Consider the following 22,374-nt stretch of genomic DNA (forward strand, 5'->3'; position numbering starts at 1 on the left):
TTCACTCATATTTAATTTTCAGATAAGGCTATCAAGAGTACAGCTATGTTGCAGTGAAACTCAGTATTTCCAATAAAGTTGCAACAGAAATCGAACAGTTCCTTCTTTACAGTAGGAACAGTATTTATTCACATAGAGTGGTAACTTTCATTCACTGCCTTTCACCAAATACACACATGCCCATGAAATGTTCAAAATACTGAAGAACTGAACTGCTAAGCTAAACTTAATTGATTATAGTCTCATATGAATTGAAAGCTGACTTGAAAGTAATTCACTTTAACCTTACATACTTCTCACAGATACATCTTTACAACACGCCATGAATTTTAAGTATTTTGTGGTATATATTTTGGGCAGAATTTGATCCTGGTGGATTGACAGACAATTCTTAATGAAAAGCAGAAATCAAGAATGAGAAAAAAATCAATCTTGATTCTACCATGATTTTAAAAATTGTAACATAAACTTTTAAGCTATTCTGGTTAATGAGTATTTTTAAAGGTGAATGTAATAGAATGTGATGATTTTGTACATAGCTCAGGATGTCCAGGTTTCTGGGCACTCAGAAATCTGAGGCGCATCCGTTGTATGTGTAGATGCAGTAACTATCAACCACATTGCTATGTGGTGCACGGATGGACAGCATCTCCACAGTAAATGTTGTGCTCTCAGAATGTCCCAGGCAAAATACTGGTACAGTCTTTCAGTCAGACTGGGAAGTTACTTACAAGCCAAACTACCTGTACCGATGAGCTCTCCGATATATGAAAAGATAATGGGCATTATGACTACAGGCACTGTATGTGTTAATAATTTATCAAAATAGGTAAGCATTAACGGAGAGCTGCAATTTTCATGGCATTGATTTTTATTTTTATTTTTTTTATAAAAAGACATAAACACAGAAGACTATAGCAAAAAAAAAAAAAATTCAAGTGTTTGTGTATGTACTCACAACTATTTTCTATCCAGCCTGATCAATAAGCTAACAGTATTAAATCAAGTTGCATATTAAATCAGGCAGTCAATGTGTGCTTATTTCAAAACATGTTAGAAAACTGAATTATCTAATCATTCAGACTAATAACAAGGTAGAGAGCAGACATTCAAAAAATGGTTTGTTGGACCTAAGTCATCATGTTCTTTTGCTTCTGTAAGAGTTTTATTCATATGTACACAGATTGCAAATCAATTATGCATAATAGATGACATTAAGAACTTTTTTCTTGTTAGAGCTGTCTGTTTGTAGCAGTCAGGGCAATTAGAGCAAACCAACAAAAACTTTTGAAGTCATATAATTGATATATATTAAGGTTAATCGTGTTATGTTATAATAGGTCATTGCCAGATATTGTTAGCTACTTTTATATAAAATATGCATTCAGAAATGACTAGAGGGAATGAGAGGCTTCAGTCAGCACTGTCCATAATAAGTGTTTCTGAGAAAACAGGGTGGGTTAACCCCCAACAGCTCTTTGGTGTAAGGAGTTTTGTTGCATTACAAATAGGGGCAGATGAAGCTGGTATATGTTCAGGGAGCCATAAAGAAATTTGATATTCTTTTATAAGGATGTAGGAAGACCCCTATTTTCATTGCAGATATTTTTTATGTAATGTACTCTAAGTACAAGTGCAGTCTCAGTCAGGACTTCTTATATCACTTCTCTGCCATGTATTTTACAATAATCAATGGGCTTTTACAAGCCACCATTAAAAAAAAGCCAGGTTAATATTGATTTATCTCAAAGATGACAGATATTTTAATATTATATCCACCTTTATGTTAGGAGGGACATGCATATTACTGTATTAACTTTATTCTTTAACAATTAGTCCATCAAAGCAATATGTTTCTTTCAACTTCCTGAAGTCTCAACCTCAAAAAATAATAAATTATGCAGTATTTCTGCTTGACAGAGCCCTTAGAAGAAAAGAGAAGCAATGTTTCTGGGGTCAGCATTAGAAATACAGTCTGCCATTAATGTACTAGACTCCCAAATGATTCATGAAAGGAAGACCAGTGGTAAATAAAAGATTAAAAGAGCCAAACGTAACAAAGTGTCAGTAGGAGTAAAAGTGTAGGAAGTTTTCAAGGAACAGACAGTATTACATTAAAATCAGAAGCATGAATTGTATTTTGTTTATGAAGGAACTATTTTCAAAGGAAGATTTCATTGTGACTGTGTATTAAAGTAAAATGTGTTCCCACAAAATGGGATCCCAATTCATAAAAATTTAAATGAGACTCTTTTTAATGAATCTGAAAATTTGCTCACAATATTATAGTTGCCTAGATACAAAGTAACATTTTCTTTCCATTTCTAGTTTTTAAGCAAAAATGGTAATCTTTCTCATAATATTTATTTTTTAGGGTCATGTGCTTTGCAGAAGCTGACACTTGAAGGCTGTATACATCTCTTCTAACTTGAAAAATACTTAGCTAAAAGAACTGCTACTAATTATTGAATGTATAGTCAGCAAATGACAAAAACAAATTAGGAAGTCATAATTTATAATCACCAGCAGTTATGAATTGTGACAAGTTATATGAGGAAAATGAGACACACTTTCATGGAAATAATGGATTTAAATTATGACACATTCATAATGAGATCATTCAATTTGGAACATTAAATTGTTCAGTCTGTTAAATTCTAAATGGAAATTCTTAACTATCACTGAATAACTTTTACTGCATTATTTGGTGACCTCTTTATTGTAAGCCATTAATTTACCATTAAAAAGTGAAGTGATTATAACTACATGAAACAAGGCATACAATAAGGTAAATGATTGTGAGAAATCAAAGTTTAGGTGGCTTTTGGTACTATAAAAAGAATCTTAGAAAAAAGAGTCCTGGGTGTCTGTCAGAGTGTATAGTCACATGTATTAGCTATGCTGTGGGTAAGACTTCAGGTGGAAGAAAAGAGTGTGACCACAGCTCCAGTTCCTGTTCACAAGCTTTGTTATGAATTGCAATGCCACCAAATCATACAGTCCTATGCAGTTCCTCCTGTTGCCTAATGGCTAACACTGTCCATGGCTAAGTAAAGGACTGAACTTTCCAAACTTATAAATGTGAATAACTTCATAACTACAGAACAACTTTTTCATTATGTGAAAAACATGCTTGTCTCAGTAACATCTGTTAGCTTTTTATAATTTGTACTCAAATTCAGTAAAAGTTATGGGGGAAACTTCACTTCCCAAGAGGCAATCACAGACTGTTTTGAATCAAAACTGATTGGAGGTGGGCAACAAGGAGGAAAATTGGGTTGAGGTAACTTAGCCATCAGTAACATCCATAGTCTTCTTGCCATTAGCACAAAGGATGGCCATACACAGAAACCAAGGTCCCCAAACTGATCCCATGTTAGAACTTGCTACCGATCCATCCCACCTCATCACTCTTAGGGTGTTGGATTCTTATGGCAGGCTGCCTAGCAATAGGAAGAAAGTTAGCAGTTTTGCATAAAACTATGTGGGCTTCCTGAATGTCTTCCATCTTATGCACACAGTTCTTCCTCTGTCAACTGTGGGATCTCATAAATTAGTTTAATTTACAGATTAACTTACAGGGAGGAAAAATTCCTAAAATTACATTGTTTGGTTATTACTGAGCTTAATATCAGGAAGGTGAAGGATTACAGTTTCTTTTGTAGAAGAAAGGCAGTGAACACCACAATGGCCAAAGTAGATGGGTAATAGAAAAAAACATCCAAACCCGTTTTAGGGTTCTTGGTTGTTCTTATTTGTTGGGGTTTGTTTTGTTTGTTTTTTAAAAGCAAAGGAGTTAGGAACTACAGCCTGTGGGACCCTTGTGTATTTTATCAGTAACTGGGGAGGCTCCACTTCCTCGTTAGTGGCATGCTAATATGCTGACTCTTTGGTTTTAGTGAATTTATTGAAGTTGAGAGATTCAATTGCTTACGTTCTTGACAGACAATTCATCTGATCAGGAGAATAGCAAAATAACCAGAACACATTCTTGAGAAGATGCTAGGAAGAAGCGAAGATCCATATCTGTGTTTTTTAGGACTTTTTAAGGTCAAGCTTTGCTAGAAAGAAAAGGTTTGGGAAAACCAACAAAAACTCTCATGAGATGGAAAAATATCATAAGAGTGGTTGATTCTGTTTGAATGGGAGATCGGAATAAAAATTGATTGTCAGACAACACCAGAATAAGGGGTGGGCTTTATATCTAGAGTGCATGCTGCATTACTTATCCCTGATACTCAGACTATTTTATCTTCTGTTCAGTGCTATCTTTGCAGAATAGCTATTACCAATCAAAGTTTAGAAAAAAAAAAAAATTAAAATAAGCTGAAGTGAGTTTAGGCACTTCTGCATTGCTGAAATTGTACTGTGGAACATCTTCTGTTTATTTCAGTGATATTGCAGTCTTTTCAATTTATTGCCAGGTTCCATGAATTTGACAGTTTAATATTTTGTGACAGTTAAAGCTTTATTTCATGTAAATATACTTTGATTTCAGGCATTCTGAACAAATTTGTTGCAGGTCTGTCTCATGCTGATAATAACAGAAGATAGAAAGAGATACATAACCAACTGGATTTTGACAGTTTTCTGCTAAGACACACTATGCAGCTTCAGCCAAGAAATGAAAAATAATTTTGTCAACATAACCGTGTAGAGTCTGAAGACAGTTTGATGAATTTCAGCCCTGACAATAAAATACTGTAAGCAAATAATATCTGAGTCATAAGATGCTCACACCATTCTGTCATACATCACTTATTAATGACCTTCCTTGACCTTATAGTAAAAATTTCTAATAAAGGAAATGAGTATCCCTAGTTGCTTTACCATAAAAAGATATTATTTAATATGAATTGCCCCATTCCAAACCCTAAAATTCGATGAAATAGCTAGTATGAATTTAATAAGTTCATTATGAAAGCATAGTATTTCAAGATAGGCAATTTATAAATTGTTATACAGCTTATTTTTCTGATACTACTATATTCAGAAGGCTGCAACAAAAGAATGTGTGCAGCACCAGATGTGCAAATTAGGCAACAGTAGAGAAATTAATGGAAAAAGCTGAAAGGGAAGAAAGGTTAGAGGACCTCATTCTTCACCCACGTTCTTCACAGTGTACTTGATGGAAGAGAGCATAATTTGGAACAAAAGAGGATCAGACTGTATATAAGACTTTTTTTTTAAGAAAAATATTTTCCAACCTGAGGACAGTCAAGAAGTGAATCAGGTTGCCCAGAGAAGCTGAACAGTCTCCATACTTAGAGGTTTTCAACGTGTTACCTGAGCAACCTGGTTGAGCTTAAAAATGACCATGTTTTGAGCAGGAAATTGCATTACAGTACCCAGCTGTTGGTAAAAAGAGAAAGCTTTCGTAAGATAAAAGGAAAAAGGAAAAATTATTGCCAGGTGGGAAAAGAGGTCATGAAGGCCTTACTGGAGTAGCTTCTTCCACCTGTTCCCTATATCAACTCTAGAAGGGAGCAGGCATATTAAGCAGAATTAGGAACAGGAAAGATGAAAGTCTACAGAGTCTGCATACTAGCTTTGGAACAGGTGATGGGGTGAGACTGGGGGAGTCTGCGAAGCTAATATAGACAGTTATGGCCAAAAAAGACCGTATATGTTGAGGGCAATCTAGAATGCTTCTTTCCTTATTCTGTCTTTTGCTTTTGTGACTCTTTGTTTTAATAGAATTTTATTTCTATTCTTATCTAGACAGAATCAGTAAGCATGCTCTTTTATGTTTAAATTTTGTCACACAATAACCAGTCACATCATGTATGAAGGATACAGCCTTCCCTAGAAAAGTGGACATAACTGAGGTGCAGCGAAAAGAAACGTTTGTGTTACCTGTATTCAGAGCTCCTCCCGAGTCTTCGGCTTGCTTCCATGCTAGGCTGCAGGTGTCTTTTTGTACTATTAATGCTGGTTTATACAGAGAAAGACAATTCCGGTGGTATGTCTGAAACTTCGTTAATGAGCAGCAGGAAAATGGAAAATGTCTTCTGACTTTAGGGGGTGGGATGGAAAGGAAAGTTGTCATCTTCAACTTGTCACACTAACATAAGGCACACTTGTTTTCCAAACATTTTTTAATTCTGTTCGTTAGCCTAAAAATGTGAAAGACTGAGTTCCATTTCTAAGACTAAATCTTTCTCTTTTTTTTTTTTTTTTTTTTTTTTTGCCTATGTATTCAAACCAGAGATAAAACTATTAACTCTTCTGAAGTTCACAGCTAGATTTTGATAATAATGATGCTGGAGGGGATGGGGAAGTAACTGTTAGCTTCACTTTAACTAAAATGAAATAGGAAAAAAAATGTTAGCATTAAGGATATTAGTAAAGATCTATGAAGATATGTGTAAATATTAAAATAATTTCTGATTTCAGGAAAAAAGTGGAGTTGAATGTACAATCACAGAAAATAACATTTTTATCTTATACGACTTTGTTTCTCTTTTAGTGGCAAAGCATTACTATAACACTGGTTGAGAAAGTGCAGATGGTTGCTGTAATCCTAGGATCTCTGTTCTTAGTAGCAAGTGTGACTTGGCTTCTATGGTCAGCCTTCAGCCCTTATGCAGTATGGCAAAGAAAGGACATCCTTTTTCAAATCTGCTATGGAATGTATGGTTTTATGGATCTAGTATGCATAGGTAAGCTCAAAATCTTTAAACAGCACAGACTGTGGTTTAAGACTGTGACTATATCTATTTTTCTAATTGGTCACTCCAGTGGATCACTCCAGTTCTTTGCAGATTAATTCTCAGCTGATACCTTTAGCAAATCCTGCAAAGAGAAAAGAGCCAAAGCTTTACTCTCAGATTCATCAGTGACTCCCTAAGATCTTAGTGGTGAGAACAGGATCAGTTTCAATTTCTTGAAAAAAAATAGGCAGCTAACAAAGTTCAGGAAATTAAATAGATGAAAATAACAAAAGACGCTATTAAAATAATATGTCAAATTATGTGCTGCCAATTCTTCTACTGGTGCCACCGTGTATTAGATTGTACCATCACAAAGTGCAGAAAAAGCCCTTGAGGATGTCATCAAACTACATACCCAAAATTAAGTTGCACAGACTTATATAGGTCACTGTGCCAGTAACAAAGAACAGAGAAGACAAGCATGAGTTCCTTGTACATCATAAACAGTTATGAAGAACTGTAATGGTGCTAACTATAGTAACTCAATTTATTATTAAAAAGTAGTGAGTCATGTAACTCTAGCTGAAATCTTATAAAAGAAAATGCAATTTACTGCAAAGCTATTTTGACCAGTTTTGAATTTCTGAAAATTGTAAATAGAAAGTTCTGAATATTATTCTGAAAATATTTAATAATATTTTTAAATTTTAATATTTATTATTCAAATATTTAATAGTTAATATTTAATATTTTAATATTTTTAATTAAAACTATTAATGAATGTTCTGAAAATATTTAAATAGAAATCCCTGTAGTATTTGATAAAACAACAATTGTTAAAATAGCTACAATTATTTGCAGAAAAAAATTAATAATTGCAGTAAACATTAAACCACCTTTTCAGAATTACAATTCAAGAAAACTCAAATGTTATCTGATGTCTGATTTGAGATTTCTGAGTGATAAATGTTGATGTTATCCCAATCTCATACATGGGAATTCAGGACAGTGGTGAATTCTGTTCAATAAAGTGCAAAGAAACAGAGTGATTCCTAATACCAAGGCTTTTGCTCCAACCATAAAGCCATATCATCTTTTATTGAAACCATCCCATTACTGTAAAAATATTTATATTTCAGCTGGATCAGCAGTTCCGTTTATTTTGTAATTTTTCCAAGAGAAGCCCACCCTGAAATATTTTAAGGCACAGGCTTTCTTCTGTGAACCCAAATCTTCTCAGATAGGAAAATGAACAGAATCTAGGCCTCAATACTCTGGACAAGTGCCCAGCTTTTAAACAAAGGGTTCAGCTACATGTCCTCTTAGATATCAATTCCTGAATGCCACTTTTTCTGTCTGAACACTTAATATTGAGGTTTTTACCTTTGTTTAAAAAAAAAAATAAGTCAAGACAAAATGTGCTTCAGGCATTGTAAATGATTTATTTATAAGGAGTTCTGTGGGGTTTTTTTTGTTGCTATTGGTTTTGTTTGGTTGTTTGGTTTTTTTCCACAAAGATTACAATCATAAAAAATTTACTTTCATACACATTAACAAGTTGGAATACCCAGTTATTTCAAACTATTTCCATTTCTATTCATTTGTTTGACTGTTAAGACACCTAAACCAGATTAATCTCAAAGTCAGTGAAGAACATCTGTGGGTGATCAGAAATATTAGTGTATTTAAATATATAGAATCATAGAAAAGTTTGGATTGGAAGGGACCTCCAAACATTATCTAGTCCAGCCCCCTTGCAATGAGCAGGGACACCTTCAACTAAATCAAGTTGTCCAGAACCACATCCAGCCTGGTCTTCAATGTAAGCAATTGGAAAGCAAGCCTTCAGTAAATTCGTACATGCAGATATGTAGCTGCCCTTCAAGCCACCAAGGCTCAAGACACCTCTGGATTGGAAGGTACTTAACTAACATGTAACGGAAATACCTATGGAGCTTCTGGCAAAATCTTGGAGCAGATTCTCCAGGAAGGCATGCTAAGGCACATGAGAAACAACAAGGTGCTTGGTGACAGCCAGCACGGCTTCACTAGGGGGAAATCCTGCCTGACCAATTTGGTGGCCTTCTATGATGGGGCTACGGAACTGAAGGGCAGGGGCAGAGCAGTTGATGTCATCTACCTGGACTTTTGCAAAGCGTCGACACTGTCCTACACGACATCCTTGTCTCTGAATTGGAGAGACATCAATTTGATGGATGGACCACTTGGTGGATAAAGAACTGTCTGGATGGCCACACACAAAGAGTTGTGGTCAATGGCTCAATGTCCAGCTGGAGACCAGTAACGAGTGGTGACCCTCAGGGATCGGTGTTGGGACTGGTCTTGTTTAACATCTTTGTTGGTGACATGGACAGTGGGATTGAGTGCGCCCTCAGCAAATTTGCCGATGACATCAAGCTGTGTGGTTCGGTTGATACGCTGGAGGGAAGGGATGGGATCCAGAAGGACCTTAAGACACTGGAGAGGTGGGCTGATGCCAACCTTATGAAGTTTAACCATGCCAAGTGCAAGGTCCTACACCAGGGTCAAAACAATCCCAGGCACAGCTACAGGTTGTCCAGAGAAGAGATTCAAAACAGCTGTGCAGAGAAGGATGTTGAAGAAGGACCAGGGTGTTGGTCGATGAGAAAATGAACATGAGCTGGCTTCAGTGTGTGCTTGCAGCCCAGAAAGCCAACAGTATCCTGGGCTGCATCAAAAGGAGTGTGACCAGCAGGGCGAAGGAGGTGATCCTGCCCCTCTACTCTGCTCTCATGAGACCTCACTTAGAGTACTGTGTGCAGTTCTGGTGTCCTCAAGATAAAAAGGACATGGAGCTGTTGGAACAAGTCCATAGGAGGGCCACAAGGATGATCAGGGGACTGGAGCACATCCCATATGAAGACAGGCTGACAAAGTTGGGTCTGTTCAGCCTGGAGAAGAAAAGGCTGGGTGGAGACCTCATGGCAGCCTTCTAATATCTGATGGGGGCTGGGGATAGACTCTTCATTAGGGACTGTAGTGATAGGACAAGGGGTAATGGGTTCAAACTTAAACAGGGGAAGTTTTGATTGGATATAAGGAGGAAGTTCTTTACTGTGGGGGTGATGAGGCACTGGAATGGGTTGCCCACGGAAGTTGTGAATTCTCCATCCCTGGCAGTGTTCAAGGCCAGCTTGGTTAGAGCCTTGGGTGACATGGTTTAGTGTGAGGTGTCCCTGCCCATGGCAGGTGGGTTGGAACTTGATGATCTTAAGGTCTTTTCCTACCCTAACTGTTCTATGATTCTATAATTCTATGATTCTAGCCTAATTGTCACCATGCAGGAGCAAAGTAGAAGTGTGGCTTTTCATCCACCAGATAAACTGATTTACCTGTAATCGCATAAAAACATATTTTATTGTCCAATCATAAATTATACGTGGAATCTTTTATGTAAGATTGACTATAATGAAGCATATTTGGACACTGTTTTGCCATTATGAACTTCAGTGCAGGTATGACTTAATTTTCTAAACTGTATCTGGAAATTCAGAAAGCTTTATAAAGGAGGTTTGGTAATTTTAGAATTCTAATGATCAAGATTCATTCATCCCACTTATTCTGCAAACAATTTCAAGTAATCAGCGTCAGAAAATGTTTATTAATGTATCAGCTTTATCCAATCTTATTTTTTTCTTTTGTTCTCTAAAGTGAAATATTTTAGATTGATAGTTTCAATTTAAAACCTTCAAATAAGGTTCTCTAATAGACGGATGTAATTGTTATATATGAAAGATTTAAAAAACCCCACAACACTGTGCATTGTGCTGATGACCTCCAAAATACAGTAACATGTGATTTTACCATTGCATATTATATGTAATTTCTTATATCATAAAGCTTGTAATGCTTACAGCCAGCCACAGTTCTTAGTATGTTCTTTCCTCTCATTTGTGTTAGTCATCTATGGTATTCTGTAGGTTTTCAACAAGTTTTACAGTGAGTGAATACCTATACTTCCACTGGAATCTCTCTTTATTTGAATGAAAAATCTATGCAGACATATGGGTTTTCCTGTGCAGTACATGTTTTAAAACAAGCACTAAAGTTACTGGTGGTATGAACAAGACTTACTCCAACTGCCTTCAGCTGTGCCTCCCTGCAGCTCTGCATAAACAATATGAATATTTTTGGTCATTTGTGATGTGTAAATATCTCTACTTTTTGAAATGCTTTGTATCATTATTTTTAAAAGCAGTAGCCTAAAGGTACTGACACATTTTAATGATATCTTTGAAAACCTGCACATGTAAATTTCTTTTCCCAATGATCGATTTCTATACCATATGTAGCATACCACCCTCTTTCTTATCATGTAAATTACATGTAACTTGTATTTTAATTTTTGGTCTTGTTTTACTTTTCACTAAAAGAAACTTCCCAAAGGTTTCAGATCACCAATATAATATGTTCTATTCATTCCAGCATACATATTTTATTGGTATCCATTATTCTCCTTGTTCTATTTTTTTACAGAATTCTTCCTAACAAGCAGGATTATTTTTACTTAGCAGCGTCAGTTTCAACCCTACAAGTCTTTAGTTTGTACTTTTCTGCATCAGAGCTGGGTGTAAAGCTGTTTTCTTTGACACTTGTGGGCAGCAGAAGTTTTCTAAGGCAAACTTCGAAAATGTTAATGAAAGAACTACTGCCTGTGAAACCCAGAGGTATTGCAGTGACTTGGAATTACCAAGTTAGTAAGTTCATGAGTTAATGTAAAAGGAATGCACATTATAACCCCCTTGTTAGGGGGACAGTACACCAAGCCTTTGCCATTCTTCTCTGTAGACGTAGCAATTATTTCTTGTAACAGTAAAATTATATAATTTTATGTTTTTACTTTCACCAGAATATAATCAAAACTACTAGTCATAAATGGTTCTAAAATGAACAAAATATCTCACAAATAATAACTGGTCACTTGCAATCCCAGAACAACAGTGAAGCTCCTTTACAGCATGAAAAGAAGTTATAACATTACAGTAGAAAAATGAGTGGTGCCAGGAGTACTGTGGCAAGTGAGTAAGAGATGAGAGCCAATGTGAGGTGTGAATAGCCCTCTGAAAGCCTCTTTCTTCTACAAGGAACTTGATGCCTAGCAACATTTGTGTAACTCTTAGTTGTAAAAATGTATAGGCTGAAGTTACTCTTAATGTAATAGCTGCACTTAAAATTTCTTTACTCAAAAGTCTTTTTTTTATTAGATATAATTTTTACTAGTTTACAAAGAGTTATATTGCTATTTTTAGAGTTGACATGTTTCACTAATGCTTTGAGCATTTACTTCATTTTTCTTATATCTGTTGGCCCTAGAATAGTATTAAGACATGAAGTTTTGTCCAGTGGTAAAGTTTGTTTCTGAAAAGGTCTTTTATCACCTAGTAAAAGTTCATAACGTTTCTAGACAGACTATTACTAAATGATTATAAGTAGGATTACTACGATAAATAAGACAACACTTTAACCTAATACCACCAAATCTGAATGAACGAAGACAAGTCGCCTGCTTGTAAAGGTATGCAGTATGAAAAGTTTCTAGTGGTCTTGTGACTTAGGGTAAGAAATCCTTGGGATAGAGTGAAAGAATGTCACAGTATTTGGCAGTAGGAGAAAATTAGGATCTCTCCATAACCCTATTGTTGGGATCCTATTACCATCCCTACATCTTAGACATTAATCTAAATTCTAAAGACCTTAATCTAAAGTCTTCTTAGAGCTTTAGGACATTTTGCCAGGCCCATCATCCCAAATCTCTTCCTTGTAGATATTGGAAGGAATGTTGGAACAGCTAACAGTAGTGAATTCTAACACTTCCTTTTGAGATCATCTGGATCAAACAAGTAATTTCCACCCACCTCCCAGGAGTGCACAACTATGTCCTCTGTGTTGTTGAAATCATGGTATTTGGAACAAGTTAGTATTATTCGTGGATTTATCCTTGTTTTCTCTCTCATATCTTCATTCATTGCTGTGGATCTCTTAAGAAAAAGTAGATTCTGCCATTTCCTTATAGCTTCACTTTAGCAACTGACAACTTATTTTTTGAGCATCTGAAATCTGCACCTGGAAAATCTCCAGCATTTAAACCTTACCCAGTTTTCCTCTTGTTTGTGGTCTTGGAACCATCAGTGCTGAGAGCTTTTTTTCTCTTGCTCCTTGGAAAATATCTTTTTAATGAGACAAAGGATCTATTGGAATTCTTTTGCCTCTTCTATGTATGTCTTTTTCAATCTGTAGTTTTATCAGATGGAAATAAAGCTTTTTATGGGAGAAATTATGAAAGTGCTTCTTCTTCAGCATTGCCAAATCTCACAACTTTATTTTAAGCCTTGCAGTATTTGATCCTTTGTTTGGTAGCTCTTTTAAAGCATATGTGGCTAACAGCTTCCATTTTAAAGAAAACTTCTTTGCCATTGTTGAAAAAACTTTGAAAATGATTTCAGTAAATCCTGAAAGCTCAAAAACAGTAAAAAAGAACTCCCTAAAAGTAGTTGTCCTACAGCTTTTTCTGTCATAAATTTGGGAGGATACTTTTGACTGTTTAAATGTACCTCAGGTACTGAAATGATCCTTTCCCAACTGCTTCCTTCTGTGTTCTGAAATATGTTGTTCAGGTTCCAGTGGAGTGCAGGCAGGTGTCAAAAATCTCAACATGGGGGCAGATAAGTTCTCCCGATTTTGCTTCATCACAGTCTTGAGGGAAATCAGGCCAAATGATCCAGGGACAGGTAGAGGGAAAATTATGCTCATCTCCTTTAGCATTCTAGAGGAAATTCAAAAGAAAAAAAAAGGGGGGGGGGGGTGTTGGAATCTTTGTCACATCAACAAAATCATGGCTTATTTGGTTTGTACATCCTGATCAAACACACATCCTTTTTCCTTTTTAAGGAAGCATAGCAAGTCTTAAAGATGCATTTATGTATTAACATGGCTGCTAAATTTTTAGGACAGGTTACTTTACATATATCTGAGAAGATGAAGATAGACATCTTGTGATCAAGACCACTAAGATGTTATGCTGATACAAAATGCATTTAGAATATTTAACATTTAATTAAGTTTGTATTGTGTTAGTTCTGCTGTATTAGATGCTTCAATGAAATCTAGGCAACTTGGAAGCCTACAGAGATGCTACATTTGCTATCATGTCCTTCTGAAAACGATCTTTTTGTTTCTCCGTCTTCAAGTGTACTGATCTTTAAAAATGTGTTAGGGTAGACATTGCTATCTGCAAATCATTGCACTTGAATCTGAGGTCTGCTGTTCATGTAAATGTTCATATCATCCTTTCTGCTTTTGTCATCTTTCTTTGAATGTCTCCTTTCTATTAATCAAGCTGAGAGTCCTCAGACATTTCAATCACAATTTCATTGTGTAGGAAGAGGTGATATACAATATCTTGGGATAAAGGACTATAGCCAGGCTAGATATGCCCATGTATAGGAAAATATTAGGCAAGAAACACACTGGACAAAAAAATTGTAAATATTTTTGGCTAGACAGATTGCTGTCCCCCAAAGCAGGGAGCCAGAGAAAAAATGTGGCAATGCTCAGAACTATGTATGTTACCAGGCTTGTTGAGGAAAAACCTAGTAAGAAGGCTGAAGCCCCATGCATCTACCCAGCAAATCCATATTTGAAATACTTGCATATAAAGAGGGTGTGTATAAATACATATATATACATATGAAAAATCAAGATATTTGTTTAAATAAATAAATTGAAAGCATACAATAAGCATAAATATTACCTACATGGAAGTTCATAAGCAGATTGGTCTGTTAAGGACTCCAGATAATCTGTATTTTCCTCGAATGACCTTTTAAAAGATTTCTTGGGTTTTAACAAAAAAAGATGTTTCTCAAAAATTTTCTACTGAATTTTGAGGAGAAAGAGGAAAGTCCATCAACCTGTCATGCTCATCACAGTTAATAATAAACTTTAATTTCTTTCTGCCCAACTGAAGCAAGACAGGGAAGTCATTTCAGGTTTTCATAAATCTTCCATGTTCCTAAGTTGAACTAAGAATGTGAAAACAGATTTGTAGCTGTACTGAATTCTACAAACACTCTTAAATTAATTTAAGACTATTCTGTTCAGTACAGAAGGTCTAACCTACCTAAAAATCTCAAATGAGTAAAAGTCTTAATAAATAAAAAGTACTTACCATGAACAAGGATAACACTAATGTAAGCAATTTATGAATCTGCTAGTAAGGTTCTTTTATATTTATTTACCTATATCTAAATACTTTATTTAGTTAGGCATGCTCAGATTATTGCAGTATTGGTTACGTTGAACTTTCATTCAGATCGATTTTATTTCCTCTGCATGTTCCTACATCCCTATCTGCAACACACAAAAAACGGTTATATTGCATATGTACAATTTATTTGAATTATCAGAGTTACAAGTAACTTAATAGGCTCTGGCAATTGCCAGATTCATCACAATGTATTATATCTCTGCTCTCAAAATGGTATCCATTGACATTTTTTACGAACTCTTTGTTTCCTTAATTTCAGGACTGATAGTACACGAAGGTGCATCTGTTTATCGAGTGTTTAAGCGCTGGAGAGCTGTGAATCTACACTGGGATGTGTTAAATTACGATAAAGCCACAGACATAGAAGAGAGCAATCGAGGAGAATCCTCATCAGGAAGGACATTGTGGTTACCACTGACTGCATTTAGAAACAGAAGTTTAGTTCACCCAACACAGTTAACCTCACCAAGATTTCAGTGTGGCTATGTATTGTTACATCTGTTCAACCGCATGAGACCTCAGGAAGATTCATCAGGGGAGAACGGCTCTGGGGAAGTAGTGATGAGAGTGACCTCAGTGTAAAGATTATGCTCACTGTGCTACACAGATAAGGATAATGTGCCCTGATGTTGCACAACTTTGGAATGTAATTACGATGAATGGTGAAACCATTAACACTTGAAAAAATATATACACATTTTTTTAAATTTAATGCTTTTTATACGATCAGCTAAAACACAAATACATTTTTCTGGAAAAAAAAAAGTCTCTTGCTTTTTATATAGTCTGGTTTATTAGATCATTTGTCAATTTGTACCTGAGGTGTATACAATATAGTTTAACTCTTAGGTCTTTGAAAGATGAGGAAACTCATTTTTAAGTAAAAAAAATATATTTGAATGTATTTTCTGAAACTCTGGCTTTAATCCACTACTGTTATTTTTCCCACTTTCATGAGGATTAAACTGAACAATCTTCTTCTTCAAAAAAAAAGGTTGTTGACACAAGTCAAGTATTCTTCTTTTTCTGTTTTTATTTTGTTGTTGTTGTTTTTCTTAGCTCAGTTCAGGTGTATGAAAGTAAGGGATATACTGTTCCCTGCCTTTAAGCAGGATGTCCAGTAAGTGTTCTGGAAAACATAATGGAAGATCTGAGCTCTTCTTTTAGATCTCCCACATGGACGTGCAAGATGTCAGACACAGTATGACACAGACAGGGGAAGAGTCTGGCACTTACTCTCTAGTCTAGAAGAGGTGCTGGGCCTGTGCACAGAAATGACATTAGCTTCCAAGCAGTGGTGCTCAGTTTAGCAGCCTGTGAATTTCTAGTACTGTTCTAACTATAGGACATTGAGATTCCATATATTTTCTCTCCTTTTTTTTTTTTTTTTTAAAAAAAAAAGGAGAAATGTACATTACGACTTCTGGAATAATAATAAATCCTAATGGAAACTGAAGTAGAAATAATGCAGAGACTTAATTTTGCCAGTAATGAATCATCATTAAAAATGAGCCAGTATTCATCTGTATCATGATAGCTAATCAATGCTGGGAGGTTTGCTTCTCTAGGAGGTTTGCTTCTCTGTTTTTGTCTCATGGCAAAAATTCTGACATCATTTAATCAAATGGAAATGGAAATATATTCCAAGTTAATAATTAAGTCTTTTGAAGATCAAGATGAAAAAGCAGGGCTGAAATGACTCTGAAAACACTAGCTTGCTTAAAAGAGTTTACGGTGGGTTGACTTTGTCTGGCTATCAGATCATCACCAGCTGCTCTTACCCCCTCCTCAGCAGGACAGGAGGGGGAAAATAAGGTGAAAAAGCTTGTGGGTTGAGACAAAGAGAAGGGAATCACTTACCAATTACTGTCACAAGTGAAAAAGACAACAGGGGAAAGTTAATTTTTTTTTCTAATTAAAATGGACATGGATGGTGAGGAACAAAGACAAAACCTAAACCATAACAAAACCTTTCTTCCACCCCACTCCCTTTTCTTCACAGGTTCATCTTCGCTCCTTCATTCCCAACTCCTTTCCCTCCTCCACCAAGTAGCACAGAGGATGGGGCATGGGAGGCTGTGGTCAGTCCATGACAACTCCTCTACCACTCCTTCCTCCTCACACTTTTCCCTGCTCCACCCTAGGGCTTTCCCATGGGCTGCAGTCCTTCAGGATAAACCTGCTGGAGCATGGGGTCTCCATGGCCCACAGCTCCATCAGGGAGCATCCACCTGCTGTGGTGTGGTATCCTCCAGAGGCTGTAGTATGGATATCTTCTCCAGCATGGTCCTCTCCATGGGCTGCAGGAGATACTTGCTCCACTGTGGTCCTCCCCACAGGCTACAGGGAAATACCTGCACCACCGGGATATCTCCATCATCTAAGAATCTCTGCCTGGTACTGGCTGCACTCAGTACACAGTTTAATATCTTTCCATTTCAAAAGAAATTGTAACCAAGGACTGAAAAATGTTAGTTATTTTGTCAGTGGCTGGAGTGCTGTGGCTGGAAAATCCCCTCTCAGGAATCAACAGGATGGTGCTGGCATCACTGCGTGCCTTCCCTTCATAAGCAGCTCACATGCCAAGACCAGACACAGGAGTCTTCTGTAACTAGACTTGGAAGGGAGGCAGAAATAATTTAAGCATTGGAGTTAAGAGCTCCTTATATATTCATAAACATTTAGCCAGCCAAAGAAGTCTACACAGGCCCCAGCATTGTGTTTCAGTCTCACAAGCAAAAACATACACTTACTGAATCTGCACGTGACTTACAGTGCTTTAAGCAATTACTGTGAAAAGCAGAACATAAGCCATGAACAACAAAATGCTATCTCAAAAAAGCCGATATATCTCCTGCACGGCAAATTACCAAGTTACGACAGGCAATCTCATTGAGAAACTATGAGAATTTTAGATCATTCTAGATTATCTTTAAACAATTTCCCAGAGGAGGAATTTGTGGAAAAGCAGATGAGAGAAACTATGACTGGGGAAACTTGCTGTATCGCTGGGAATTACTTGTTCTTAATTACTACTTAATGAAGCCCGCTTTCCCAGAAGGACCACAACTCCACACGACCCACTTGAGATCAGAGTTAGCATCTCAGAAAGCACTTGAGATATAAGGAGAAGGCAGCATTCTGGGAGTGGTATTCTGAAAAGGCTATGCCTCACACCTTTTAGGTGCTTGCGATCTCGGGCCTTTACAGAGTATTTCAGTGGTCTTTTTACAAGATCCTAAAACCAAAAAGAGAGAATGATATGAATATGTTTTGTTGTAGTGAAATCTTTTTCATTCACAGCCCAAAACTAGGGTGCAAATATTTGAAAGACACCTGAGTGTAGAACACTTAACAGCTTCTGAGGGAAAAAACAGTCCAGTTAAGAGTAATGGAAATCAGTAGTGAGAGAAATGTTTAGGGCAAATGTCAGAAAGGACTTTATAATAGTAGGAAAAATTTATATGGCAAACATTTTGCATGTGTCTGCATTTATGTATTCTTGCATGTAGAAAGCAAGATCAGGGAAAGTTACACAGTGACAGGATTAGCACAGGTGGGCTGCGGTTGTAAAACAACAACATCGGTGGCTGTGTTGTCCAGCAGAATGCTTTCTGTAGCAAGAGTGCAGGATAGGACTATTTCCTTATTGTCCGTGTATTTGGATTTGTGCAGTACTGCAGTGCTGTGACCAGCTACATGCATGATAGATGAATTCAAATCAGAACAGGTGCAGAGAGGGGATATTATGATGTAAAAGGAGTATAAGTTCTATTTCACATGAGAAAATTAGAAGAGCGTAGCTTGTTCTGCTTAGCAGAAGTTGTGAGAAGATGTTATTGATCTCAGTTAATATGTTGCAGAATAAAATGTATTTTAAGAAAAGAACAAGCCTAAGAAGCAAAAGAACTTACGGACACAAACATCACAAATAAATTTAGCTGGAAGTTCAAGGTGCTTTCAAAATATTCATAGAATGAGTCACAGGCAACAATTCAAGTTGGAAGGAGCTGGGGGAGGACATCTAGTCTAGTCTCCAGGGACAGCTCTCAGTCTGGGTTGCTCAGGGCAAGGATGCAAATTTCACAACAGCTCTTGATTGTTCCCGGAGTGAAGAAGTTTTTCCTTCTACCCTACCTCCTGTCTTGTTCCAACTTAACACACATTGTCTCTCATTCTCCCGTAATGCCCCACTGTGAAGTGGGTGGCTCTGTCTTCTTGACCCTTGCAGGTCCTGGCAGGCTGCTGTTAGGCCTCCCTTCTAGCCATCTCTTCTCCAGGCTGAACAAGACTTGATCCTTCAGTCTCCCCTTACAGAGCAAGTGCCCCACCTTGGGGGCTTTCTGATGGACTTGTTCCAGTTGCTCCAGTTGCTCCATGTCTTTCCTGCTGACCATCCCTGCAGCCAGGGCATGTTGCTGGCTTATTCCCAGTTTGTGACTGCCCAGAGCCCTGGGTCCCTTCCCACAAAGCTGCTTCCAGCCATGCAGGGACCAGATATGTCCTTTCACCAGAGCTTCCTGACCAGGAGCAGGACTTGGTGTTTGTCCTTGGTGAATTTGAACTGGTTTCTGCTGGCCCATTCCTCCAGCCTGGTTAGGTCACTCTGACAGCCATCAGGAACCTCCCTGATCTCTGAGTTCTTGCACATAATCCCTGACTCAGTCTCTACCCACTGCTTGTTGTTCCTGTCCTTCTTGAGCCCTTTCACTAAGCACAAAGGCTGTGAGACCTTGGTAATGAAGACAAAGACAAACAAAGCATTAGGACTTCAGCCTTCTCTGTGTCCACTGCAACAAAATCATTCACCCCAATAAGCAGAGACCTTGTTTGGATTTTTACTGCTCTTGCAGAGACTGAAGCTCTTTATCTTACCATTGATGTCCTTCTCAGTTCAAGCTGAGCTTAGACTTTCCTAACCCTACTCCTGCATGCCTGGACAATATCTCTAAAGGCCTTCTTTTTAGCCTGGCCCTGTTTCTGCATCCTGCTTGGTTCTTGGTTCTTCCATGGGTTCTTGGCTTAGCCAAGCTGTGCTGCTGATACATCTGCTTGCTTCCCCAGGTATCAGGATGAGCCATGCTCACACCCGGAGGATGTGATCTGTAGGGTACTGGCAGTTCCCTTCATGTCCTTCACCCCTGGTGCCCCACTTCTGGGCTCTGTGATGCTCCTTCCTTCCCTCGGATCCTCATTTCCACTTTTTCCTACTCACTATAGCCAAGGCTGCCATGGTAGGGCCTCCCCTACCAGTGAACGCCTCCATGGCAGGGGCAGCAGATCCATCAGTGTGACCCCTTGCAATGGCTCATCCAGGCCCTGTATGAGGAAGTTGTCCCTGACACCCTGAGTAAACTTCTGGGGTTGTCTGTGTCCCACTGTGCTGCCCTTCCAGCAGGTGTCAGGGAGGCTTACAGGCCCCAGGAGTGCCAGGCTCTGCCCTTTCCATGCTCCCCTGTGAGGGTTAAGGAAGGCTTCATCCCCTCCCTCACCGTGACCCCATGGTCAGTAATATTCTCCCCACACACTGCCACCCACCCTGTCCTTCCCTTGGTTCTGACCCACAAGCTCTCACCAGACCCTTGTCTGAATCACAGGAAAGCTCCATATATCACAGCTGCTCCTTTAAGCCTGGGGCATTCCCCCTCCTCTTCTTCTGTGCCTGGCTTTCCTGCTTGTCTTTCCTGAGAGTGCCACAGTGAATTCCTGGAAGAGCCTCCCAATAAAAACAGCAACAACAAAACATCCAACCTGTTTTTGAGGGAGTTTGATGACTTTATGGAAGTAATTGGTATGTTACTACGAGTGGTGTCGGAAGACTCTCTCATTGTGCTCATTCCTGTGGACACAAAATGCATCTCTTCTGAAGAAGAATTTCATGTCTCCTTGAAACAAGTAAAATTTCCTTTTTAAAATTAAACTTTGGAATTAATCAAGTTATGTGAGAAGCATGTATTCAATGGACACAAAAAATCACTGTTGACTCAGCCACAGACCCATATTACCATGAGAGGGGACGTCTTGAGTGAAGTTCCAGGCATAGGGACAACACTGGAAATCAGACCTCATGTAAAACTTGTATTTCAGTCACCATCCTGTTAGACTGTTAAAACTACAAGTTGGAGGGAATCAAGGTGTAGCACAAACTGAAGGTTTTGCACCACCACCTCTAGAAAGTCAGATTTTCTCCATTTTTGTTGCATTGGTCCCAGCTGGCTGTAAAACAATGGACTACAGGCAGTATAAGGGCAACTCTGAAGTTTTCCTGTTGGAACACAGTGGAAACAGCAAAAAGGCTGTGTGGAACGACCCTTGCATTTGTGTCACCTTGAAAGCAAGGAGGGATTGGGTAATGTTCATTCAGGGACGTCAGTGTTGGTTGCTTAAACCGAAGATTACTATCCCAGAACTCTAAGTGGTGAAATACAGTCTTCCAAGGCTCTCAATGACAGACCCATTTCCAGTCACTACTGTACATATAAGGTTTTAAAATATTTAAAGTAAAAAAAAAAAACAAAACAGTTTTAAAACAGATTACTATCAGAGGCATATAGTTTAGGGAGTCAAATTCAGCAGAGTCAAACGCAGCATACCCCTTTTAAGTATCAACAAGAAAACCAAGAGAAACAAAATAAAACTGCTTCATAAACAGTTTTTGACCACAGAAGGTTAATTTTATGGGCGCTCTACAGAATAACTCCCTGGATGCTGATTTTTTTCCCTTTGGAATTATATTTAAACTTCAATTTGTTGTTAAAGCGAGTCATGTAATATTAAAGCAAATCTTTCTTTTCACATATTCTCCACTTGAAACTGCATATCATCAGAATTAGCCTGCTCTGGTGTGTAAATCAAAATTAGCAATCCAAACAGCACTGAAGTGAAATAGGCAGCACGCTTACTGAGCTCTACCAGTCTAATTACACTACAGACCAAGCCACAACAGTTTCACAGGGATTTTGTTTCCCTCCATTCATAAGATACCATTGAACCCATAGTGACTGCAAAGCAGACTGCTGTTAGCTACTCAGGAATTGCTTTGCAACTTGGACTCCATGGCAACAGGAACTTTGAGGAAAGGACATGTGTGATTTGCTTGATAGATGCTTGTAATGTTTTGGGGTTTTTACCTACAGAATAACTTCGTTTATTATATCTCTATTCTGTAAATGATGTACTAATGGAAGGGTTACCAATATTGAAATCTACCTCAAATCTATGTGTAGCAGCACAGGACAATATAGACAGGTGCTACTTTACCTAGAAGCATACTTCTCCTTCTGAAACCCCAACAGGTGTTTTAAAGAGAACTGAAGATTTTTAGTGGACTGGATTTGAAAATTGTTAGTTATTATCTGTCAGATCCATGACTCCAGTAATTACATACTGAAGAATATGAACATTTCCTCATGA

General features: G+C 37.7%; 1 protein-coding gene across 1 annotated transcript in view; it reads left to right on the top strand.

The window, feature by feature from the left end:
* Positions 1-15,954, top strand: part of MARCHF11 (membrane associated ring-CH-type finger 11) — a 33,563-nt gene extending 17,609 nt beyond the window's left edge. Inside the window, exons 3-4 of the mRNA XM_061346711.1 lie at positions 6,470-6,662; positions 15,221-15,954. Of these exons, the coding sequence (XP_061202695.1) occupies positions 6,470-6,662; positions 15,221-15,543 (516 nt within the window). The 3' untranslated portion in view covers positions 15,544-15,954. The remainder of the gene's footprint in view (positions 1-6,469; positions 6,663-15,220) is intronic.
* Positions 15,955-22,374: the final 6,420 nt, after the last annotated feature.

This window comes from Neopsephotus bourkii, unplaced genomic scaffold (assembly GCF_033783945.1).
Source record: "Neopsephotus bourkii isolate Nb327-2 ecotype Australia unplaced genomic scaffold, CSIRO-AGI_Nbou_v1 NB_272, whole genome shotgun sequence".
NCBI classification, from domain to species: domain Eukaryota; kingdom Metazoa; phylum Chordata; class Aves; order Psittaciformes; family Psittacidae; genus Neopsephotus; species Neopsephotus bourkii.